Source organism: Passer montanus, unplaced genomic scaffold (assembly GCF_014805655.1).
Source record: "Passer montanus isolate IOZ18808 unplaced genomic scaffold, ASM1480565v1 scaffold6, whole genome shotgun sequence".
In the NCBI taxonomy this organism is placed as follows: Eukaryota; Metazoa; Chordata; class Aves; order Passeriformes; family Passeridae; genus Passer; species Passer montanus.
The window spans coordinates 11,739,419-11,766,486 of NW_024371037.1; the positions used below are offsets into that span (position 1 = coordinate 11,739,419).

The window sequence follows — 27,068 nt, forward strand, 5'->3', positions numbered from 1 at the left end:
ACTTTCTAAGTTTGAATTCATTTTTTATAGTCAGGCCTCTCAATAACTGGTGGATCTGCAGGTCATATGGAAAATAGATTTCAGCTCTGAGGCAAAAGTTAATAGCTGCACACAACTGAAGAATATTCCCTAACCTATTTGCTTACTCTTGTGCATAGTCTGTAGGTGTCCTTCAGAAAAAAAGATATTTAGTTGCTTCACATATGGAACGCTGCCTTTATGTCTTCATGTACGTGTAAAGGAAGAGTCAAAGTAGAAAGGCACAGATGGCTGTATGTGTGTATTGGAAGTGAAAAAGGAGATTTCTTAGGAGCTGGAAGGTGTTTAGTGTCATGTGTAAGATTCCCTGCAGTGATACTAATAAAACTTACATGTTATATTGCAGTAAGGTTCATGTTTTAGGATCTGAGTGTTACTTGAAATTGAATATCTTAGCATTTGTTCATTCTGCGAATTTTATTAAGATTGATGTATGTGGAAAAAGTTCCACATTATGGCATTTTGACCCTGGCTGAATGCCAGGTGCCCACCAAAGCTGCTTATCACTCTCCTCTTCAGCATGAGAGAAAAAGTGGAACAAAAGTCCTGTGGGTGGAGTAAGAGCAAACAGAGATTACTCACCAGTTACCATCTTGGGCAAAATTAACTTAGCTTGGTGAAATTAGTGTATTTTATTACCAAGAAAATCAGGGTAGGATAAAGAAAAATAAACCCAAATATTTGAAACACCTTCTTCCATCATTCCTTTCTTCCTTGACTCAACTTTACTTTCAATTTTTTTTTCCCTCTTCCATTGCAATGGTGCAGGGGAACATGGAATGGGTGTTGTGATCATTTCATCACATCTATGCTGCTCCTTTCCTCTCAGGGACAGGACTCCTCACACTCTTCTTCTGCTTGATCTTGGTGTTTCTGTGATGGGACAGTCCCCAACATGAACTTTTCCAACGTGACTCCTTCTCACACTTTGCAGTTCATGAACTGCAGCATGGGTCCCTTCCTTCAGGAACAGACTGCTCTAGTGTAGGTCCTTTGTGGGGTAACAAGTCCTGCAGGAAAACCTACTCCAGCATGGACTCCTCTCTCCATGGGGCCACATGACTGCCAGGAGCCTGCTCCAGAGTGGGCTTCCCTTGGGGGTCACAGTTTCCTTCAAGCATCTCCTTGATCCAGTCTGGGCTCCCCCGTGGGCTGCAGGTAGATGTCTGCTCCACCATGGACCTCCATGGGCTGCAGAAGGACAGCCTGACTCACCAGGGTCTGCACCAGAATCTGAAAGAGAATTTCTGCTCTGGTACCTGGAGCACCTCCTCCTCCTTCGTCACTGACCCTGATGTGTGCAGAGCTACAATACATTATCACTCTTGGTGAAATTACCATTGTACAGCAACTTTTCCCCTTTTACCCTGTTATCGCACAGGCCTATCACTATTGCAGAGGGGCTTGACCATGGCCAGCAGCAGGTCCATCTTGGAGCTGGCCAGCATTGGTCTTTTTGGACATGGAAGAAGCTTGTGACAGCTTCTCACAGAGCTACCCCTGTGGACCTCATGCTACCACAACCTGGCCATGCAAACCCAATAAACATGTACGGCAATTCATGTTGCTTGGAGAAAGTTGTTAAGTATGATAGAGACTACCTATTTTACAAAAGAGTTTGTATTTTTGTTTTATCTCCTCTGCAAACAGGACATTATCTACAGCGTTTGTTCCCTGTTGACACGCAAAGATATGCAGATTGCTGAGACCTTTGGATTTCTCAAGGTCAAATCAAACTGAAGGCAATCATTCCTCATCCAGCTTAGCTGAGCCAAGTTGCTTGCTTTGGCACTGCTGCCGCATCCTAAAAAAGCAGATTTTTCTTGCTTGTGGGCAGGTGGTTAGAATACCATATAGAGCTCATTTTTGACTGTCAAGATTGAAATTATTTCTCAGCCAAGGATAGCTATAAGTACATCTGTTAGCTATTAAATTGTGGAGAAAAAAAAAAACTTTGCAAAGGTTCAAAATGTACCTCATATGTAAGAAAAAAGTAAATCAGAATTTCAGACCAACTTCTGTAAAAATGTCTAAAAAGATAAATGCAATTCCATTATGTTCTGAACAAGAAAATAACTGCAGCTCTGGTAGACCCTATTCTTAAGCCAATGAGACTTCAACTACAGTTTGAGCAACAGCAGCATAGGTGATTATTACTAATGTGTCGAAGACGTCAGTAAAACCTGACATTATTTTTTTTCTCACACCAGTATGGTTTCTGTCAGATGCTTGGATTCTATATATCAAAATCTGGGTAATTTGATGTCTTTGCCTGTAACATTGCTAAGTATACCATTTAAATGGAAAGAATAAGAGGTGTGAAATATTTTTTATTTTTTATTATAAGATAGTAAATTTAAGAAAGTGAAAGACTACTCTTCATTAGTAGAGGCTTTATGAAGTTTAAGAGATTATTCAGTAATTATAACTCATGCTAATGAGCTAGATATCAAATTCACAAATACTAAACTAATTATTACAGCAATTTTTCTCTTAAGAATTCATCCAGATATCTTCTAAATTTAATTAAAAACTTCATGTGTGGGAGCTAACAGAGGTCATGGTTACAGTCAGTCAGAGAAATGAGTCTAAGGACATTAAACTAAGAAAGAAAAATAGAAGTTTGTAATGCTATAAAGATATTATTGACTGGAATTCCTTAGTAGCAAAAACCTCTCAGAAGGAATTGATATAAAATTCCTGATGAGCTAGTAATGCTTTTAAATTGGTATTTGCCTTGAGGATTTTTAGTTTTGCAGCCATTGTTGAATAATGCTAGAAGCATTCCAAAGTATTTTTTCACTTTGAATTGTATTTATTTTTCACTGAACTATTGATCATTATATTTAAAACTGTTATTCATTTACATAGATCTAAACTCCCAAATGTCATAGCAGTAGTCTTATCCTTAAGAAAAAGGGTGGAGTCAACACTTTTCAAAAATGTTTATGGTAGTAATTTGGCTTCGTAAGATTGCACAAAGTGATGGACAATAGTTTTATTTCAGCATGCCCAGCTAAAATGTTTAACAAAAAAAAAAAACCAGTAGTACAAATGTAGTAAATGTAGTTTGTACATTTAGATCAGGAGCCATATTGCCACTGCAGCACACACACGTGGTCTCTTCCGTGCAATTTGGTCAGAGATTAAAATTTCTGCGGGATTCATGGAAGAGAGGGACAGTGACTAATTCTGACTATGAATCAATTTGGATTCTTTTAGGAAAGAAAACCAAGTTTGTGTTTTTTGGTTTTTTTTTAATTTTTAAAATATCAACATAGTCTTTGCAAGAGTAATTGAAAACAATCTACCATTGTGAACCAAACATGGCTTTCTAAAGCCTGTAGCCTTGTTTGTTTGCAGCAATACTTTATTGCCCTTTTCTGGACTCAAAATATGAAATTATTTTAAAAATTAAAACAAATATGAAGTAAAAGATGATCCAGCTCACTGTAACATGAGCCTTTGCTGTGGTTTGTTATTAATGCATGCAGTAAAAATCTCGAATAGAAGTTTGTTTTCAAATTCCAGGGTGTTCTACAGGAGAGTAGTATTGCTAGAAAGGATGCAAAGTCCCCAGATAACTGCTCTATGCAAATACTGCAGTAACATTTTGAACCAATTGCTTTAGGAAAATAGATTTTCTTGCCTCTCTTCTGTTCACAGGTATGTGGGCACTTATTTTTTACAATATATATTTTGTTCTTTTGAGCCTACGTATGGCAAAATCTGATGACTTATATAACCCATACATGAAATGGCAGAAAGTTTTATATTTAACTGCTGAATTTAAAGGACTTAGTAATGAAGTATCACTCCTATCTACTAAAGTAGACAATTAGAACTGCTGCTTTTGTTTCTTTTCCATTTCTTCTTTTCTTCCCTATTCCCGTAATATGTTTATTAACACTGTAAATTTTAATTCTATTTCCTCTAAGTAAAAACTACTTGCATACAATAATCTGCTTTTTTCAGTATGAGAATTTGTATATAATTCCTTTTTAATCACTACAAGAGACTTTAAATTTTGCATAATTGCAAAAAAATATTCTGGTTTATAATGCATATTTCATGAGTAGAAAAGAAATATGTATTTACCAGATTTCAGAAATTATAAAAAGAAACAATTATAGTTACTGCATTCTGTAATCTTTCTCTTTTTCTCTTAGGCCTTAAAGAACACATCATACACCTATGTTAAACCCTTAGATTTTCACAGAGTCTCTGAAAACCTTTGGAAGACCTATCCATGCGGACCATTTTTTTTCCCTCTAATTTTGTTTCTAATTACTTATTGCAAAACTTTTTTCCCTTCCTCTTCGTGATTTCCCAATCATAATAAAGGAGGAGATTATTTGGGGATAAGAGATTGTGTCAGGTCTGAAATTGAGTCACTGACTGGCCTTTGCCATTTTATTTTCCTGACATTTATGAGATAAACATGCCAGCAGAATTAACTTTCAAATCCTTTCACCCTTCTGAGTGAAATTCAGTCTTGTGCATGAAGTCTGTAAGGGTACAAAACTTTATCACAATATACTCTTGTGTATTCAGGAGGATGAATGGAAGAGAAAATTAAATATTTTTTTAGCTATTGTTTGCCTTTATCACTGACGGAAGAGACCCATTTAATAATTTTCTAAAGTGTCTAATCAAACAGCAGAATTAATGAACAACTCTCCACTTATACTTTAGAACATTTTACTAGTAAAATATGTGATATTTTGTAAAAGAAACTGTCAATGAGATGGAGCATTATGAAATCTAAAAACATAAATAATTTTATTGTCCAAACTGTATGCCATATCTCTTGAAAAAAAATAAAAGGATTTGCATAGTAATAAATGGCTTTTTTAGCATAATTGAATTATTATAGCACACTCATTGTATTTAGGAAATAATATATTTACCAACTAGGACAGTTTTACATTTTTGTTTTCAATGGTTTAGGAATTTAGTCTTGAATAATGTGTAATATAGAGCTGTTCTAAAAAAAATGAAGATCAGTCTTCTTCTTTTCTGCAAATAGGCTATTATTTTTTCAGCTTTCAATGAAAGTACATGTAGAATTCAATTTGAATATAGTACTGGAATGCTCATCCTTTTAGCTGCCAAAAAATAGCTGTTTGAAAAAGGATTAGTCAAATTTTATGACTTGCAAATAAAGTAATTATTATTTTTATTTGACTAATATAGTCAAAGTTAATAAAATGCACTTTTGAGTATTCCTTATTCATCTAATATTTCATGGCCTCCAGGGTATTGATTAGCTTGTCCTTTTAACATACTCACTCTCCTCCGCAACCAAAACAAACCTCCTCAAACCCAGTATTTTTGATTTTGACTTGTGAATATCCCTGATTAGTGCTGTTGCACAGTTCAGCTGAATCTCCTGGTGAAGATGGTTTTCTATCTCCAGTTGAATTTTTTTTTAATTTTAGAGTGTGCTTCTTCTGCCTTCTGCTCTGAGGGCATGTCTTCCGGGCAGCGAAAAGCAATGAGCAGCTGGAGGCAACAAGCTAGATCAAAAGTCTATTTCTGTTGATGGACAGATTTGTTTATTCAAAACTAAATGCGAGGTATCACTATTCATAGTCCCATCTGTAAATGCTTCATCCTGGTAGTAATTCAGTGTGCATGACAATTGCTATCTGGGGTTAAAGCACGACAACATCACTGCATGAATGATTGCAGAATAACAGGTCCCATCTGAAAGAAAGCAGAAGTGTGTGGTAGAAGGCAGACTGCCATTGTGAAAATGACAGCCACTTGGGGAAGTAAATACGGGAATTTTGCATCCTCTGCACCTCAGCTTTAGTACTAATCTATAGTTTGTCATTTTGTAATACAGGGACATGCTGCAGCAGTATGATTTTCTGTAGAGGATGGCATCAGTGTCATTTTTCTTCATCACTTGTCCTTCTCTTAAAGGTTTTTTTTTAAGTTTATCCTGTTTAGCCTGTTACAGCTGAATGAATCCTACCCCCAGGATAGAATATTTGCAGGAATCTATGCTCTGAATCTGAGTCCAATTCAGATACAACAGTATATTTTTGATGAAGAAAAACAGTCTCAAACTGTATCATTATGTGCCTGCAACATATGAAAGTTCACTAGTATTTACCTGAGATAAAATCTGATGGTTCAAAATTTTGTTACTGCAGAGGTGAAGTTAATAATCTGTTAATTATATTTAACTGAAAAGTCTCTTCCTTTCTTGTGTTGTGATTCCTGACAAAACAGTGTAGTAAAGAGTTGATAGTGCAACCAGCTCATACAAAAATTTGTATATATTTTGAATTGAGTAACACTATTGAAGTCCTAAGGACTTCAGTGCAGGCTGTTTTAAGCTTATGCTGAGTTGTATGCAAGGTCAAATTCCAAACCCAGGAGTATGTGAATTTTTCCTAAAAACTTTGTTGGGGTTAGGGGTTTTTGTTTGTGTTTTGGTTTTTGGGTATTTGGGGACTTGTTTGTTTGTTTCTAAAATCTTTTAAACTAACCATTTTTTTTTTCCAATTCTGCTTAGAACCATTGGATACAAAAAGAAGTATGTGAAAGTTCCACACGGTCATATTTGGGTGGAAGGGGATCACCATGGCCACAGTTTTGACAGCAATGCTTTTGGTCCTGTAAGTCAGTTCTCTGTATGTCACACTTTGAAACTGAAAAACTGTGCCTTTGTGAAACACAGTGAGTATGAATTGACTGTGAGTGTAGTTTTTATTATTTTTGTGAAAATTACTAAAATTTATAAAATATCTTGGTCAGCAGATATTGAGTTTTTTCTTAAGTATTATAAAAAGAATAAGGACTTCTTTAAATTCCCCACATGGAAGGAGATATGGTAGAGATTTTAAATTTGGAGGGATATGCTGGAATTGTAGCCAGAGGGTGAGCCAGCTCCCTGTAGCTGACAGATGCTCCCTGAGGACATTTTGCCAGCTGATACAATTTGGAATGATTCCCCCCTGGGAGCTGTATCTTGCTTTAGTGCCAGTGCTGGCATAAAGAATTGGAGAACTGTAACCATGCTTAACAAGTGTTAACTGGTAAATTGGTCAGTGGACAATAGTAGACACATTTTAAAACTCTTCCCAAAGTAAATATTTAAATTTTCTGTGCATATTCAATGAAAAGAAAATGTAACCCATAAAATCTGTTTCTTGATGTGTAAAAGTGTGCATCTTTTCATCAGGCGGACAGTCAAATTTCTGAACTCTAGTTTGAGTTTGGTTTTGGCTTTGTTACGCTTTGTATAGATTCTTGTTCTTGTTTTAACTTAATTTAGCATGCAGGAAATAGTTGCATAAACTGTGTGTCCTGTTGTGGAAATGCAAACTCTTTTAGCAGTATTCCATGTGCAGGTTTTTTCTCTCTTTTTAAGGGAGAATATTCCTCTAATGTTATTTAAAAACCCACTGTTTGTCACAGGGAAGCTGTCAAGATTGGATTTTTTTGACCCTTATGTATTTCACGTCTATTTCATACAGAAGTCATCACACTGACTAATTGAATTAATGACAAGAAGGACCTTATGAGTTTATCTGGCTTCTTGAAGTTTAGCCCAATTATTAAATTGAAATTTTTCTCAGGAAATAATACTAAATAGACCCACTGTCTGATTTGGAGTATGTAATGGTGATGCCTTCTTTTAGTTTGCCTCACTTTTTGTGTGCTTGTATTTGCTGCTGTTTTTCATTGCTATTTTCCTTCTACTGTCTTCTAAGATTTCTATCATCTAGTTTTCGAGGTTCTTTCCAGCAGAATTAAGTCAGTCAATGCTGTGCAGGTATCTCTTTCCTGCCTTAGTAAGCTTTTCTCTGTCACTCTCTGTTCCCAACATAAATCTTAGTCATAAAGCCACTAATCTTCTTTTCACTTACAAATATATTGCCAATGTAGGCTCAGAGCATAAAGCACCTTTAGCAGTTGGACGTTCGTTTCAGATTTACAGCAGTTCACAGAGAAATTCATACAAGGTAAAATTCTCAAGGTAGACACCATGCAGCTTTCATGCAAGATAGAATGTTGGGGTAAATCTAAATACTCTGTTTTTTTCTCAATTCACTGATGTTTATAAATATTAGTAAATCCCCTTCACTAGTCTTTGACCTCACATTAATCATCAATTGTTAGCTAACATCAGATAGTATATCACTTTTCTTACAGCAATGGCACTTTTGAGAGCTAGCCGGACAGGTTTTGACAGTGAATTCTTTATCTTTCTGCAGGAAGAATGACCTTTGTATTGCTTTGATGAATACATTATGGGCAAGTCAGCTGTAAATAGGTATTTTCCTCTGAAATTAAATTAGAACAGGAAACCCTGAATGCAAGCAGAAGGCACAGAAGAGATCACAGGGTTTGAAACTAGCTTCAGAATACTAAAATATAATTTTTTTTTGTCTGTAGAAAAAAGTGGAAAGTGCATTTAGAAGGACACACTGCACTCTATGCTCTGTTCATCCTACACATGTAAAATTATAGGTTACTGGGACATTTTCTACTGCTCTTCTGTACTCTGGAGATTATTTTTACAAGTGAATTAAAATATTAAAATTACTCTTTCAAGCCATTCAGAAGTTATGCACTTTTTGAAAAAAAAAATTCTCTCCTGAGACTGCAGCAGTGGTAAGGAACAGACATGATAAAACATGGATGGAAATGTTTTTCTCGCTTTGTTCGTATATAGGTCACTTAAGATAATAGGTTAAATGTGTGTCACATTAGGACGTGTTTCACAATTCTGACTTTCAAAATTATGTTTTCTTTGATCAACAGATGCAGTAGAAATAGTAGGGGCTTAAGTGGACTGTGTTGTAGTCTACCATTGCTTCTGCTTTCATGTGATCGTATAGTAAAAAGGCATTTACAGTGCAGATAGACTCAGTAATGTTTTGTAGATGAACTTAATGAGTTACATGGGGCATAAAAGGAAATTATAGAAAAACAGATTGAGAACAGATGTTAGAATAATTTTTTTCTCTTGGAGAGTAACTCTGTGTAATGGCCTAATGGGTTAGGTTGATAAAGCATAAACCCTTATACCAATCAAGTTCTAAATTAGATGCACCTTTGGAGAGATATGAATTTCAAAACTGCAAAACTTGGCCTGATTAAATTATGTTTATTTAGTTCATGATAATGTTATAAAATAAATAATATCTTGTTACTGCATGATTTTACGAGACTAAAATTGGATTTTTAAAGAATAGACACATATTTTCCTGAAGTGTGTAAATAAAATGAAAATGTTTAAACTAAGATTTTTAAAGGTTTACTATTACCTTTCTAATTTTGTCTTTGAATAAAATTAATACCTTAACTGATAGTAGAAAAATAACTGGGTATATATGGTTAGTACTAAATTAGAAATGCTATTAGCTTTGTATATGATCAAAACTTAGATATTAATTACATTTTCTTAATATGGGACTAAATTAATTAAATCATGGCTATTGTACATTGTCTTTTAAAAAAATGCTTTGTGTAATGCTGAATAGCAGGTGATACATAATACTATTACTTTAATACTAATGTGTTTGAGGTTTGGAAATCTGTTAGCCAATCAAAACAGGAAAAATAGCTGTTTTGAATAGAAGCCAATAAACATCAAACTTGCATATTTTTACTATTATTTAAGGGGTAAAAAATTATGTATTGCTGGATTTTTTTTTCAGTTACCTGGACAAGGATGGAGATTTCTGTTAAACTGAATATTGCTGTTTCTAAATTCTGAGTAAAGTTTTATAATATTAGGTTAGCCTTCCTTATTTGGCATACTACAGAAATGCGATAATGATTACCTAATATAATTAAGGTACCACTTTTTAAAGTTTCTTTTTGTGTTAATTTTCCTATTTGATGGACCTTTTTACTATGGGCTGCAGTTCAACAGCATAGGAAATATAAAAGTAATGTTCCTGGCAATGCTTCTGCTTTCTCAGATCAGAAATGCAGGAGATATTATAAAGAATTGGTGAAGTGTTAGACTCCTCTGCTGCTTCAAATTTCTTAAAAATTTTAAAGGGTTAACTTTATGCCAGATCAGTTACTGTCTTTGCTTGCATAGTCAGGATAATATCTGCATAAAAGCAAAGGGACAATTTATATTGTCTCCAATATTCTGGCTAACTCAAGGGAAAAGTCATTATAAACTGTACTTTGTGTAGATTAAATGTTTTGATCTGGCACCCAGCAGTGCAGAGATGGTTATCCGAACAATATGTGAGGGTATCTAAGAAACAGTTATTAATAAGTGCATGGAATAACTGATATATTCCTGTATGTACACATGTGCAATGAGAAGCTCTCTCATAATTTTAAAGTAAAACAGGCAATTTTTTTCTTATAATGCTCTTATTTATACATTTACGTATTTCCAAATGCCTCCAGACTGGGAATATGAAAGACCTTTATAAAATTAGGGCTTACAATCTATGGCAGTCTTTCAGTTGTCATGTTTAAGACTTGAACAAAAGCCCATTAAAGTCAATGAGAGCTTTCTGTTGGCTTTAATGGCTTTGGATAAAGTTCTTTATGAGTTAACCTGTACAATCCAGTGTAAGGGCAAAAAAGCTATTATCCTCCTTATCTTCCTTGGAAACCTGTGACACAGATAGATTCAGGATGGTGTCAAAAGTATCTCTTTTTGCCCATCCAGGACCCTATCCTAGCCCTTCTCCTAAAATATCTTAAATGTGTTTATTTTCAAAACTAAATCTTGTTGAACCTGAGCCTAAATTTTTTTGTTTGACATAAGTTTTACATTCATAAGCTTCAAATGAGTAAAATATTTTTACTTAGCATTACTGTAAAGGTCAATTTTTATGATTGCCTATTCTGTACTGTAAATTCATGGAATAAAATATCTGAAAAACATTTCTATCTGTTTAACCACATTTTCATTTAACAGCAGAAACCTGTAGACTGTGGCTAGGAAACTATAAACTAGGATGACACTGAAGAGAATATGCTGGTTTTAGTCATTGTTTTGAAATGATTTTCAAAGGCAATCATCATTCCTTTCAACTATAAGATAGGAATGGTTTAACTTTTAACCCTCAATGGGCAAATTCAATTACAAACAGTAGAAGAATGTGATTTTAAAATTTGTTAATGATTTTTAAATGATTTTTATTTAATGATTTTTTTAGTTTGATCTAGTATTGCTCTCTGTAACTACTGTTACTGAATACAAATAGTCGAAAGCAGAAAATAAGAAAATTACATTAGAGATTACATTGAATAGAAATATGATACTTTTAATGGAGTGCAGAGGTTACTGCTGGTAAAGGAAATATTTAAACCAAGATGTCTGCAACTTGTGAGAGTACCACTGCTTCATTTGCTCTGTCATTTTCTGAGGGCGGTTCAGTGGACAGTTGAAGGAGGAAGCAGATCTCTTTCTGCAGTTTTCAATTACTTACATAACAGCAAACAAAGAATACCACAGGTCTTGAAAGTGCACATCATCTTGGTGATGATCTTGCCATCTGGAGAAACTTTCATATGTGAGCTGTAAACTAGTGCAAGGATTACATATCTCCCTGAAATGTAGCAGCCCCAAAGACAAGAGGTGGGAAGAGTTTAAGAGCTCCCAGCAGTGCACTGAACATCACTGCATTGAATTGCACAGTAAGGCACATAGCTAGGGCACGCTTCCCACAGAGAGCTCTGCCAGGGCTTGAAATACCTGCTGACTCCAAAATGCCATTCAAAGAGGCTTAAGACAAATATGTCAATGGCAGAGTACCAAACTCTGTTTTTCTTACTTTAGAACAGTCAAGAAGATAGTCAAGGGTGGCAATACAAAAGTGTGATTTTAACAAGAAAACACTTATCTGTGCTTACACTCCTAAAGTTAGTGTAGGTGAGAAGAGTGATGACAAAAGAGTCAGTGAAGGCTGGGAATGACCTACTGGGGACTTGTCTGCATTAACTTGCTAACAGATGTTGCAGATTCTTCAGTTAATCTTTTGCTACCACTGCCACCAGTGCACCTTCACTCTGCTGCATAGATGTAGCCTTGGAGAGTGGCGTAACTCCTATGGGGTCAGTGACATTTCTAGTTCTCTCTTGGGTATTAAAGAAGAAATTAAGCCTGTGTTTAAACAGGATGTTAATGCAAATATGCAATCACTGCCATTCCATTATTTCTCTCTGGCTACTGGCAAATATGAAACAGGTGAAACTGTTTAAAATCAGAAAAAAGACTTTGCATATGGAGCATGAAGTTACCAGTAGTAAATGGCATGGATGCACAGCTTGAACTTGTAAAAATCTATGGTGAATAAAACAGATAGGACATTATGTGTTATGACTGATGATAAATAAAGCTCGAAGGGTAAATATGCTTGTCTCTTTGAGGGAGTACTGTATGTGAGATGCAAATTGGGATGGTGGCTTTTCGGTGAAGAATGACAATTCACTCCAGGAGCTGCTGAAGGGGAGCCTTGCTAATAAGATTGTGTGGCCTGACTGTCCATTAAATTATCATGGCTAACTGAATTTGCACTATAGGGAATAAAAAGTCCCCTATTGCTGTCCTAATTATTTTGAAAAGTAAAATATTTAGCTTGACTATTTTAAACCAATGCATATGGCTATTATCATATGACTAAAAGCTCTCAGTTAAGGCTACTCTATTAAGAAATAGCAATAGAAAGCTCGCTTTTTGTCTTAGTTATGTCAAATCTTATTTCATGCATTCCAGCTAGTTTTCTCTATTACTTGTAAATGTAATTTATTTAACATTGATAAAGCTTCAGCCATTCTGCTTATGGAGCAGGATTTATGTAACAAATTCAAGCACAATGAATTATTAATGCAAATATTTAGTATTTCTGAATGCAAGACCCTTTAAAGAATTTTTCACCCACTTTGAAAAGAGTGGTAGTCTGAGCCATCTTTTGGCATCACTTATATTGAAATAAACTAGGAAAAATGTTGAAACAGTATTGTATCTATTTAATGAAATATTAGAAGAGATCAGAGAGCTGTCAGAATCATGCAATCATTTTTAATTATCTAATTTTAACAGCTCTGCATTCAAATATAATAATTTGTGAAACCCTGTGTACTCCTTCATCCATTTCCTAACAGTTCTATTTCTCTCATGTTACTGTTTGGAGTACTCTTATATTTGATAATATTTCTGCAGGATTCGTAACATTATAATGTTTATATTGAATTTTTAAAAATTCCTTGTTTTAATGCATACAAGGCACAAAGGAATCTTTGCTGACTTCTGTATAGTTTAACTATAGGGAATTTTGATTCATGCTGGCATTCATATTAAGATTTGCTAGGACATAATTGAAAAAATACAACACAATGTATTTATTTCTTTATAATTTTACCTCCTTGGACATGGATTATTGTCAAAGCTCAGACAGTGGTTACTTAAAAGAAGTTCTACATTTTAGTTTGCAGAATTAGGACATTTTTATTTACCTGATTCCATTTATGGATACGATAAATGCTTTGGTGCAATAAGTACTCATGTCATTAAAGATCCCAATCCTAAAATAAGACTATTTTACTCTACTTGTTTACATGATTGCACATTATATTGGAAGCTTAAAAATACATATTTGTGTGGCAGTGAATGTGCAAAGCAATGTTTATGTGGTTTTTTACATGTGTAGGTTTATTTTCTTTGGAAGAAAAACAGTGTTGAACCATGATAAATCCTATACCAGTACTGCTATGAATTATTAGAGGGAAATGCTGTTTTCCATGCACTTGGTACAGTCAGGATCGTGTGCTTTGGAGGTTCCCTGCAGAAGTTCTGAGAAGTTCCCTGAGAAAGGCCTCTGTGACAGACCTGTAGCTCACCATGCAGAGGCTCAAGAGCAGGCTTTGCTCAGCCTTGGGTGGGAAAGCTGCAAGGAGAGGTCAGAGGTGTCCTCAGCTCTGCACAGCCTGTGGGGAAGGCAGGGCCAGCCTCCTCTGAGACACAGGGTTGTGGGACAAGGGACACCAGGCACAGCACCCAAAGTTCTGAACGAACATTAAGTTATTGACGTTTGGGTTTTTTTCATCATGGCAAAGTCATGCATTGGTTGCTGAAATGTTAGGAAGATCTCCATTTTTGGAGATAGTAAAAAAGTCTTCCTGGAGAGCCCTGAGGAACCTGAGTTGGCTGAGTCCTGCCATGTAGGAGGCTGGACTCCAGATAAGGCAAAATAAGATAATCTCCAGATGCCCCTTCTTACCTATGTGTCTGTGCATATAGGAAAATGATTTTTATTTTGTCATTAAACTCTTTTATTTAGCATTTGGACAGTAAACTGACAAAAGTTATGTGTTAACACTGATGGAATCACATTTATCAAGAGAGAGAAAATAGTAAATTTACTTTTCTATTGCTGCAGTCTTTCAGAAGATTATCAAGGGCATCAAATTGCATTTTAGATTGTACAAATGTTTCTTTGCAAACCTTTATTTGTATTCACTCTCTTCTAAAATGAATAGTTTAGAAAATATACTAGATATGAATTTTCCTAACCTGGCCATGTTTAAACTCCAGCCTGAGCAGAGAAGAAAAAATTTTCTCAAATATTAACAGCAAAGACTTTTTTTTTTAAGCAGTACTTCAAACTTTATAGGTATGTTATGGAGCAAATAAAAATATTTAATTTGAGCTAAATCTAATTTTTATGAGGATCCTGATCTTTCAAACATTTGTTTTTTATATATTTTATGTCTATAGGATTTTCTTAATAAAGTCCAGGGCCTGCATGTTTCAGACTATTTCTCTTGTTTATGTTATGTCTTTTTTCCATCTCTTATTTTGAAATATTTATTAAATTAAGCACCCTAGTTCAAACTGAATCATTTTACTGATTCTGGTGATGGCAGCAAATTCAGTAAAAACTTAAATTTTTAATTAAGCAGAGCTTTTGCTGTTAAATATTTCCTGATTGTTATCCAAGCAATCAAAGCATTTTCCAAACTATGTCAGCTTTTTTTGAAAACTACAATTGTAATGAAAATATTTATTTATTTATTTATTAAATTTCAGAAAATAAAAGGATAGAAATATTTTTTGATTAACATAATCATGGTCTTGTCAGAGAGACATTCAGATTGATAGCAGAATTTTCAAGTTATTATTTATCTCACTGCAGAAGAGACAAGTAAGAATAATTCTTCAGAGGTAATTCCCACGGAATGTTACATTTGGTGAGAGGGATAATGCCTACTAACATAGTAGCAAATAGGCTTGCAAAACAAATAATAAAATATATTCCTCTTCCCTTGATTGGTATTTGAGATAATGTTACTTAATTAAAGTTGGGTATAGTTCTTTTAAGTTGCTTGCTCTGAGGATTAGGGCACTGCAGATTAGCATCTATTAAGGTTTGAAATTTTATGTAGATTTTAATTAAGAGCTCCTGCAACCCAATGTCAGATTCAGGAAGCAGCACAGTTTTTGTTTTTCTCTTGTCAGTCTGGAGATTTAGAAAAGAGTTGTGTATAATAGGAAAACTGGTATTTCCTCTCTCACATATGCACATATACATTATATAGCTATAATGTATGTCCTGATGGAATTGAAAATGTGTTTAAATGCATTTGATGCAAACCTGAAATCTCCTATCATGTGATCATCAGCCCTCTGTGGTTATGAGAACAAGTCCCACATTAAGTTTTGATTGTGAACCTTGATAACAATGGCTGCAAGCTGCATTATCTGTTACTCAATATCACGTTTTCTAATTGCAAAATTTTCTTTTTACCGCAGGTAATCTATCCCAATATAATTTTAAGGAATCCTATTCTAAAATAAGTATGTATTAGAGCTTGTACAAGTGCTGTCTCTTCTTCCATGAAATATATCTTCTTGAAGCTGGGAGACCAGATTACAAGCTTTGGGGGTTGTTAACTGGTACATTTCATATATGTGAGATATCACTTTTTGCAATGGGAGTAGAAGGAAACCACCGCAGTAGTTAACATGATGTGATGAGATCTGATATTTCTTTCCTAGCAAAGGTATAAATCTGAAGATGATGAACAATTTTCACTCTAAATCATGGGTCAATGATCGATAAGATCGATAATTGATCAATTGCTAGAAAGAATGAGGAAGAAAGAAAGAAAAGACAAATCTATAACTCCGCAAAATAACATTTCCAATTCTGGTGGAAAACATGCAATTTTAGTAACAAAAATCTGTGCAGCATCAGTTAAACTAATAAGAAAAACAAAAGTCTCTCAGTATTTTATGATGGTCAAATGAATTATTAGGTATTTTCTGGATGAGTCACTTCATGATCTTTCTTAAGAGCATAGTAAATGGTTCCCACAATGACTGCTTTACAGCCATTGGATTAATGTATATGAAGGGATACTTAAGCAAAGGGGTTAAACTTATTCAAACCTTTAGTCAGCACTGCCAGAGTTATTATTTGTAGAATATAGCTTTGACTTGGTACACAACCAAGATATGAAAGCAAAGAGCTACAAACCTTCCCAATTTTTCTTTTGGATCACCTTAGCAGGACTCAGATTTTTTGTAGTTTAGCCAGTCAGAAATTTTAAAGCCAAAAGCTCATCTTCCTTCCACTAAAAATGCACAAAAGAAATAACAGGAAGTTTAAATGTACTATCATTTTAGCAGTTTAGTATTTTCAATTCTGGATTATGCCCAATCATATTCACATATTTTCATATTATGAAAATTAAAATTCGGGTTTAATTTGCAACTTATTAAAAACCAGGATTTGTATAATTTAGATGCCAACATAACAGACTCTGGACTACTCTGTAACAGATGTGAAACTGGTATCCAACACTGAATTTTGGCCATATACACACTACCTCTAATGAAAGCCAGGGGAAGCCTATGACCGAAACAAGATGTAATACACTGAAAAAGGAGAGGGATCAGAAGAAGTGACTACCTACAAAATCCTCCATGACTGCTCCTTGGCAGGTTATAGCTCCACCTAATGTAATGCTCACCTTCACATTTCAGAGTCTTTGGCAGGTAGAAAGCGCTCACCAGATGATGTTTTTTACCATTTTAGAGATTAGACACAGGCATTCCAGGACCGTTTTTTTTCACAACTCTTATAATTCTGTCACAGCCATGAGACACTAATTGAAATTTGTTAAAAATGCTGCTAATGCAGGTTTTAACACATAGTAAAATTCAGAAATACCTATGTTACTCCTCCAGATTGAATAGTAAAAAAATGAACGCGTACTTTGGAGTGAAATTAGGCATGCCCCTCAGAATTTCTGATATTGCTGCAACTGCTGTGTTCTCCATATCCTCAAGTGAAGAGATATAACACTCCCCTTTGACAAGCTCTATATACTGTTTTCTCAGAGGTGTGTATTGTTTTCTGGTAAGTCCTGTAATAGAGGCCTTAAGAACTACTACTACTACTTGACTTTAGAAACTGCTTCATATTCATGATATCTGTACCCAAATATGCTGTTAAGTCTTAGGTTTGTCAGAGGAATTTTAGAGGACCTCAGAGTTCTGAATGCATCAGTGAAAGCATAAGGTCTCAATTCCAAACATTCCTTAGTTAATATAGGATCTGGTTATACTTAGTGAGTGGAGATATGTAAAGAAGCAATCTAATTTTCACAGTTATTAAAATGTTTGTAATATCAGAGTGAATTTTTGTTCACATAAATTTTCAAAGAAATCATTGTATTTTCAATTAAAGAATTTGATTACAAGTATTACAAAGAAATCAGCTTTTAAGTGAAAAATATTTAGATTGAACAAGACAAAAAATAGAAGAATAAAGTCTTCATGTTTACATGAACATCTTAATGATGTTGAGTTAGGAAGAAATGTCCTTTAGTCACTTTGGATCCCATTCAGAACTCTCTTACATTTTCCTACTGTTAGGTTCTCTGAGAGACTTTTTCTGTAAATGTTTCATAAGTATTTTTCTGTTGTCACAGTATCTGAGTTTCAAGAAGCAGAAGGGGAAAATGCATTTGTTTAAAATCTACAGTTGATTGTTTCCTTATACTGCTGAGTGCTCTACTAGCCCCATTAGTTGTGCACATACCAGGTATGTTTGTACATAACAGGTATGTTTGTACATTGGAAACTTGATCAAGAAATGGATTTTAGTACGTGAGTTAGAAATAAAGCTCATATCAAAGAGCTCATATCTCTTCCCTTCTATAATATTCACTCTTCCCTTCCAAATTTGTTCAAAACTGTGTACTTTGCATTGTGCATAGAAAAAGATTCAACTCACATAATAGTAGAAGAAAATCTTATATTTCTGTTGTAGCATTCATCTTATGTTTGAACTATATTAAAAAAGAAAATAATAAAGATACTGTCTTGATCATTTATATTTGCATTTGCATGCAGTGTGGTTTGTATGGAAGGCTGATTTTAAATCTGTGTTTTAGTTTGAAGTTTCAGGAAGTAGTGCCGCCTGAAGTAAGTCATGCACTAAAATAGAAGATTATAATGGGATATCTTTCTTCCCTGGTTTGCTTTTAGAGTTCTCTCCTGGCACATTTTACACAAATTAATTTGACAGTAACAAAAACTAAAAAGGTATTTGGATTACTTCAGCAGTAAACTAGCAACAGAGCCATGTCATTTCAATTTATCACTTGTCTTTAAGTGTGTGAAACCTTAGTGCTTCATCACATTCAAATAGATTGCTTATATATAGAAAAAAGCTGCAGACTTCACAGAGAGGAAAAAAAATCGACTGCCAGCTGAGCTTTCACATTCTCCCTGACTTGCAAATTTTTTTTAGTGAATCTTGCACTACCTGAAGTAGAACAGCATAGTAACCTTAGTTTTACCCCTGTTACTATGTCTCAGGCTATTAGGAGTTTATCCATCAAAAAGAGCTCTGGCCCTAACAACACACTGGGCCTTTGAAATTATAACCTGAGAGGCAAATCCTGTCAAACCAAACTTAACCTGTGCAGTTAGCTTTTATCCTAGTAGCATAAATCTGTGTTTCTTAGTACACTGAAGACATCTACCATCTACTATATTCCCAGGGTTATACAGGAAAAGAGAACATGTACCTATTCAATGATGCTTGCACAAACATATTGAAAACAAAAGGAAAAAAAATTTAAAAAAAAATAGAAGTTGGTATATTTTCCTCTGATAAATTCTACAGAGACTGAAAATTGAAGATAGGCTAGACAGATGATTCGTTATAAAGTAATTTTTAAAAAAAGCACAAATGTTTTTTGAGTAATCCTACCTCCAGGTATCTCGTGTTTGTAAGCTCAGAAAGATTATTCAATGATGCTTGCAGAAACATATTGAAAAAAAAGGAAAATAAAAATTAACAAAAAAATAGAAGTTGGTGTATTTTCCTCTGATAAATTCTATAGAGACTGAAAATTGAAGATAGACTAGACAGATGATGTGTTATAAAGTAATTGTTAAAAAAAGCACAAATGTTCTTTGAGTAATCCTACCTCCAGGTATCTCGTGTTTGTAAGCTCAGAAAGAAAGAAATGCAATTTCTTCTAGTATTTAAAATCTGAAGTTTCAAAGTTTTTGGTCAAAAAAAGTGAGGTCAGAGCAGACATATTATTTTTACAAAATCCAAAATTTAAAGTAAATTAATGATCTATTGAAAATCCAATGTGATTTATTGTGCATAATTAAAGACTTAGCACATTTATAATCTAAAAAGCCTCAAATTCTTCCAACTCAATAATATATATCTATGTAAAATTAACTTAGTAAACAACATCAGTAACATCTCTATTTCAAACTATATTTCTTTTTTCAATGGGGCTTAATAATATGCTGCTACATGTGCTAGTTTTATTAAGGATCATTATGGTCTTGTGCTTTTGATAGTGTCTTGCTGCAGAAACCAAGACTAGTGAAACAAAAAGTAGTAATAGTATAACACCTTTAGTTTCAAGAAAGTATTGATACAGTGGATAAAAATAAGGTTTGATTATTCTTCAGAGGCTTTTTCCTTGTCAGAATACCTGGGTGCTTTTTCCGAAAAGTAAATAGTATAATCTAAGGAGAAATAGCTCTGTTTACCAGGAGTAGACAAAGTAGCAGATACCAGTAATACCTGGAAAAGATTCAATTACCTTGGGAATAAAAACATTAGCTTTATTCTTCTTTCTGAGTTCCACTTTAAAACCTTTATTCTTAGCTCTCTAGAGAAAGTCCCAAATGGCATTTAAATGCATGTATTTTTAAATGAGATTCATAAGGGACTAAATCTATCAAAGTTTCCTATAAAAAATTAATAGAGAGATGCTTCTTATAGGTTTTGAAGTAAAGAATTAAAATTTATCTTTAAAATGGAATGGTGCCCGCTTTCTGGAGACTAATTTAACTTCTCATAGAATAAGCATTACATAGCATTAAAACAGTTAGCTTTAGATTTCATGCCTTCTCTGCAACAAAGGGTAACATATTTTTTCATTGCATTTGGAACAGGACAAAAGATACGTCATCTTTTCATAGTTTTGAAATTTCGGTAAAAGTGCAAATTAGGCTCCAGTATTAACAGGGCTTTCAGTGACAGCACAGTGATGACATTAAGCAATCTCTTAGAAAATATTGCATTCATTTTTCTGTTCTATATAGATACAAAGATACATTCCAGTTTAAAAATAATTACATGCCTCCTTGAGGTCTGGGGCACTTGCAATAGCTTATTACCTAAGTCAGGTAAAAAAAAAAATCCCCAAAGCTTTTGTTAGGTAAAATAGGTTTACCTTGTATCTGCTTTGCACAGTATGTTAAAGTATTTAAAACTTGGGTAAAATCTTGTGTCTGGGAATTTTGCCAGGGTCAGTGATGTCAGGACTTCATCCCCCAGCAGGGTTTTCCTGCTGATGCTGTGCTGCAGACGTATGACCACAGACTGTCCCCAGCAAGGGACAGCACATGGCACTCCCAGCAATGCCTTGGTCCAGCCCCTGCCATGCTCCATCTGTCCAGGGCTGGCAACACTTGCAGAGAAAGGGATCATATCTTTGTCATACAATGATGCACCAGAAGATTCTTATTCCTTTGTCACAGTTAGAGATTTCCTCTGTTATTCTGATGTTATTTTGTGGCATATAAATGCTAAATACAGGTAGCAGAGCTATTCTTTCTATTTGTATATTAAGAACCACCCTGTCCTTCAAACCACCATAGTCAGAGGTAGCAGTTTGCCAGTGAGGAACATCTCCCAGTACCTGGGGCTAATTCTAAAATTCATAATTGATCTCATGTTTTAACACTAAGAAAAGGGTTGCATACTATAAATGGAATATCTTTTTCTCAGTCATGTATGTGAAAAATGCTTGTAGTTTCTGAACTGTTTCTTATAATTCACAGCCTCTGTGTATCACCAGCAAAAAATGGAAATAGCCAGCAAATTGTAAATACTACTAGAAATTTACTACAAATTGTAATATTTGCTAGATAGGTACAATTTGAAGTATGAAACAATAAACTGGAAAGTCTCTTGGGGTTCTGGGTAATTCACCAGAAAAACACTTAGTGGGGTATTGCTAATCTAGTTATATAAAGAGGAAAAGTAATTGCTAAAAGTAACAACTTTTATTAGGCTACCTGAATAAAATGCACAGAGACCCTCTTAGGAAAAATGCTTTTTTTTAATGTAAAAAATTTGTCATAAATCCCATTTGATTTTGTTATATTTTCACTCTTAATTTGTCCTATCAGTAGACACATTTTCACACTTGGTCACAGACTGGGGTGAAGTTTGCAGAATTGTTTGGTTTTAAATACAAAAATGTCTTTCAGGCATGTAGAATCTCATCTAGTTTAATATTTTACTCATGCTAACTTTTTTTCTTTTAAATAATGTATGAATACTCATGGCCACTTTTTTTCTTGATCATCTGAACAATCCTAGATGCATTTGAAAGGATTACTCTCATGGTGGGTCTCCTGAATTGCATTTCATCTCTCATGCAGCAGCCTTTATTAGTTCACAGCAGAAGACAGTATAGATTTCTGTTTACATGGATAAAATAGAAAAGAGTTTGCTTTTCTATAATACCTTCTCTATCTCAAGGTATTTCAAAGCACTTGAAAGAACACCCTGACTGAGTTCAATGCTACTGCAGTGTGTGAGTAGGCAGTTGCAGCAGCCCTTCAGGACTGTGTATTTAGTTACAGCACAAAGCCAGACATTTCAGATAGCAGAACGAAAGAAGGTTTGTTGAAAGGATGGTGAAAATGAGTGCAAGGGATTTCACTGCGGGAAAACAAGCAAACTGACAAAACCATCAAAAAACTATGTGAGAGGCATAGCATGTTTTAAAACATTTTCCTCATATATAAAAGATGTAAAAGATAATATGATGGCAAGATGTTTCATGCTGAAGATATTTTCTTGTTTAATAATCTCTGTTCTCTGAACTGAGTTCATATAAAACTTTCAAAATCATCAAAAATATGAAACTAGAATCGTGTTGTGCTTTAAGCCTTCTCTACAGAAAATATAAAGCAAAGCACTACAAATATTGCATTATATTTCATTACTGAATATAGCAATTCCTGCGTGCTCTAGAGAGTGCAAACTTTATGTAGATTTGGCATTGCTAATGTGTGTTTTCTACCATTTTGTGGAGCTGATACTTGGCAACTCTCAAATTAACACCTTTCCTCCACATTAATCTTGCAGATATGGTTGTAATGATTTTAATCTTGGTTGTTTTGACACATTTGTCAAATTCCCAGTGTTTGCTTTCAAGTGCAGGCTAATAGAGTGTCCCAAGACAAACATCTGAAATGTGTATGTGCTATTTTTGTAGTAGGGAAGAAAATTGATAAACTAAAAATGCTTGAGAAGGCCTAACCAAAAGATCAAAATGTTGTGTTTCAAAAAATAATGTGCACATTTTTTTTTATAAATAATGGAAGTATAAGGTAAGATGTGCATTTAAGTCTGTAATTCAAAATGTCACTTAATGAGAGGCCTGGCTTTCAGTAATATGCTACATATATGATTCTGTCACTTCATTAATCTTTCAAAGATCATGATATTTATTGAAGTCAGGTGAACTTTGAATGTAAACCCACTCTCAAGACCTGCATTTATGAAAAAATACCTAACCCACTTTTTACTTTTTTCCTCTGTGTTTCTGTTTCCTTCTCTTCCATATTTTTACCTTTTTTGTTCTCATAACAAAAGAAGATACCTTTTAATTTTTTTTTTTTACAGTGAACTTCATGCATTGTTGAAATAGAAGCACAGATAATTTTCAGTCTCATATATTTTATCATAGAAAGTCTCAACCTCAGTTGTCTAGGTGTCTCTTGGGGAACAGTTCTTAGTCTTCCTAATGGAAGTAGCAGTTCTCAGACCTTAGGATTGGGAATTCACTATGGGCTTTTAGAAATTTGGGGGGGCCTATGGGCTAACTTTCAAATACTGCCTATGGTTCTCAGTTTATTCCACTAAATTCTGTCTGAATAATCACTTTTTGTCTGTACATCATGACTTCACATTACAGAAGTTTATACTACTTTTTAATTTCCTCTTTATTGTATCATTTACATTTGATTCCCTGAGTATGAGTCAGTCTGTGAGATGTTATGAACAGAGAGTGTATGTTACACATCTGCTAAAGCTTCAAACACCTTGGGCACTCTGTAGGAATTAAGAAAATAAGTTTTCTAAAATGATGAAACATGACATTAATATAGAAAATGTCAGTCACTTGTTCTATTTTGTCAGATAAATATTATTTGCTGTGGCAGAGTTCAATGCTTAATAATACATTGTTCTTGTCAGTACTGTTTAAAGTGCACATGATTCATACTAAACCTTTATCTTAGCTGATAGTGAAAGTAGGCACTTAGCATTTTCCAAAACCAAATCTCAGTTCAGAAGTTTAATACCCTTCCATATTTCCTGCAGTAGTAAAGAATATTCTGCCTTCTCCAGAGATTTATTTATCTCAGTAGTATAGAAGAGGTTTATGGAGCCAGTGCTGTGGTTTTACAAGATCTACTGAAACAGTATTTAACAATGCACAGTTTGATAATGCAGGATTTCCATATATTGGAAAATGTTTCCTATTGAAATTTAGTTTAGAATTAAAAAGTATGCTTCTTAGCAGAATGAAAATGAAAGGCAATGTTGCTTGGTAAAAAAATTAAGAAGCTTTGCAAAAAATCTGTTATTAGAAGATAAGTAGTCACAACATTTTAGGAAAATATAAAATGCTATATCTGCAGCTTTTTGGTTTTTTTATGTTCTAAAATTTTTTTAAAAAAGACAACAGCTTTTAAATTTTATTGCAACATTGGTAATTTTCATTTATTTATTTGTAAACATAAGAGTGAGAATGTTCTGATAAAAAAGACATTTTATTTAGGACTGTATGAATAGCTGGATATGTTTTTCAGATTTGGCCAAAGTCAATTAGGTGTGCAAACATCTGCAGATAACCAGTTTTTCCCAGATTGACTTTCACCTTTTAGTAATATGAGGTTGCAATGGAGAAGTATAACTTTTAATCTTCTCCATTCTATTTAGCAAATTTCTAAACATTCTTATCCTTACACAAATAATGGATGTGAGGGAATGGCTTGAAGTTACACCAGGTGAAGGTTACACTTGGTATTAGGAAATGACTCCTCATTAAGAGGGTGGTCAGTTGCTGGAATCTGCAACCAAGAAAAAGGGGCTGTGGCCACAAGCTTTTAGGTGCTCAGCCATTTGGACAATGCTCTTGGTTTATGTGGTTTAACTTTGAGGTGGTCCTGTGTGGAGTCAGGAAAGATGCCTTCCGAATGGAAATGTTCTATAGTTCTATGGTTAATTTTGTCATAGATTGAAATTTTGTGCACTGATCTAATCTGGCTGCTGTGTAAAAATTATAAGCATAAGGAAGGACTCATATCTTAGACTATGAGTTTTAAAGGTTTTTGAATACTTAAAGCTATATATTGCTATTAAAAATATAAAATCTTTTAGTAAGGTAAGCCTGCAACAACTTTTGCTGTCAAGAACTTGTGTCCACATTGTGTCCACATTAAAATGCAGGTATGTATGTTGATATTTTCCAGGGAATTGGAGATTGTTGTATTTTAAAGACTGACACAGCAGGATAGTTTCAAACTTTAAACAAAAATGTTACTAAACTCATTCATTAACAGCACACTTCATGCTAATGAAGTTCATTTTAGATGTTATTAACCATCAGCAATAAGTATGCAAAACAGTTAGTGTTTATGCTTATTTAATGGGCTTTTCTTCCTTCTTCTCCATATTTCCTACTTGTGCTTGATGCTTTTATGCTATTTGAAGGTTACATCTGTCAGAATTTAAGAGACATATGTAGAACCCTCTCAGTAATATTTGGTCAGCCATAAAGTGGTCAGTCAATAGGACTAGATAGTTGTAGGTCCCTTCCAACTGAAATATTCTATTCTATTCTATTCTATTCTGTTGCAATCTTGATTTTAATTCAGATGATGTTGTACAATACTCTATTATTCCCAGTAAATATTAGGACTAGTTTTAATCATATTTCTCAATCTGATTGTCCTTGGTATCTGTGATTTCTGATGTCCACTATTTGCACCTTTGGTAGTCATGTTGATGACATGTGAAATGCATGGGTTGCAATCTTGATTTTAATTCAGATGATGTTGTACAATACTCTATTATTCCCAGTAAATATTAGGACTAGTTTTAATCATATTTCTCAATCTGATTGTCCTTGGTATCTGTGATTTCTGATGTCCACTATTTGCACCTTTGGTAGTCATGTTGATGACAGGTGAAATGCATGGAAACTGTGTCTGGCTACACATTCTTAGAACCACCAAACACATACTGTTGCTGGTTACACTTTTTGGTTGAATTACTCTTGGTTTGCAGACAAAGCATAATAATTATATCTTGGTTTATATTTTATAATTTAGGAATGCCACATGCTTCTGCTTTGGCTACACTGTGTTGCTTTGCCTGCCATGCTAAGTTAAACTAATCATCTACAATCATTTTTTTACCTATGACACCTCTGGAAGGTGATTTTTCCCTTTGAAAAACAGGGATTTTAGATGACTGGATGAATAATCCTCCAAAAGTGCCTAGAAGAATCCAGGACATCAGTGACTAATATAGGTTAAACAGGGCCCATCAGATGAGAGGAATTACACCTCTATGGCACTGTCAGCCTTTCCACTGACAAGCTGTTCATGCATGCAGGAAGTTTTCCAGCATTACTTGTACTGGTGCTAAGTAGGGAAGACCTATCCCTGTTAAGTGTTTTAAAGGTAGACATTTATGGACACATGCTATTGCAAAATTGTATTGCCATTGCTGCATTTCAAGTAAACTTTTTAAAAGTATTAAAAATAATTTACTGACAGAAGTGAATTTTAGATTATTTTCTAGATTAGCATTTTCCTAGTTATTCTCAGAATGTATTTTTATCTGTTTTTCAGAGGAAATGTGATGCACCTTTAACGTTAGATTCACTCTTTTTTTGTACTAGACCTATTTTCCTAGATTATTCAGGGCTCTGAACTTGCAAAAGGTAGCTAAGCTAATTCAGGTAATATTGTTTGTCGTCTAAGTCATGGTTAATCTTTTTTGCAATACCAAATGTCAAAGGTCAGGAAAAAATATCCTATCCTGAGTCTGGTTAAAACACTGCTTTGGCTTGACAAATATTACGAAATAATAACAAAAGCTCTATACACATCGTATGGAGTGAATACTCTTGGTGCCCACTTGTCTGTATTTTTTCCCTTTGTCAAGTCAGGGCTCCTCAACTTTCAGTGCAAAACTGCTGTAGCATCTCTGCTCTTGCTGCACGTCACTGAGCTGTAGATACTTCTGCTTTTCACAGTTGTGCAGCTCCAGTTTTTGATTTTGTTTCTCTCCCTTTACTGCTATGCCTTTATTTCTGCCCTGGTAGCTCTTCTTTCTCTGAAAAAATCTTTGCCTTGTCTGTTCAGATGCCTCATCAAAGCATTGTTACTTTGTGCTCAGCCTTACAAAAATGGCATAATTTATTTTTTTTTTAATTAGGGGACAATA

General features: G+C 34.3%; 1 protein-coding gene across 2 annotated transcripts in view; it reads left to right on the top strand.

Moving 5' to 3' along the window:
• Positions 1–27,068, top strand: part of IMMP2L (inner mitochondrial membrane peptidase subunit 2) — a 397,695-nt gene that overhangs the window by 300,895 nt on the left and 69,732 nt on the right. For both annotated transcript variants that reach the window (XM_039726940.1, XM_039726941.1), the window contains one exon: positions 6,569–6,671. In XM_039726940.1, coding sequence (XP_039582874.1) covers positions 6,569–6,671 — 103 coding nt within the window. The remainder of the gene's footprint in view (positions 1–6,568; positions 6,672–27,068) is intronic.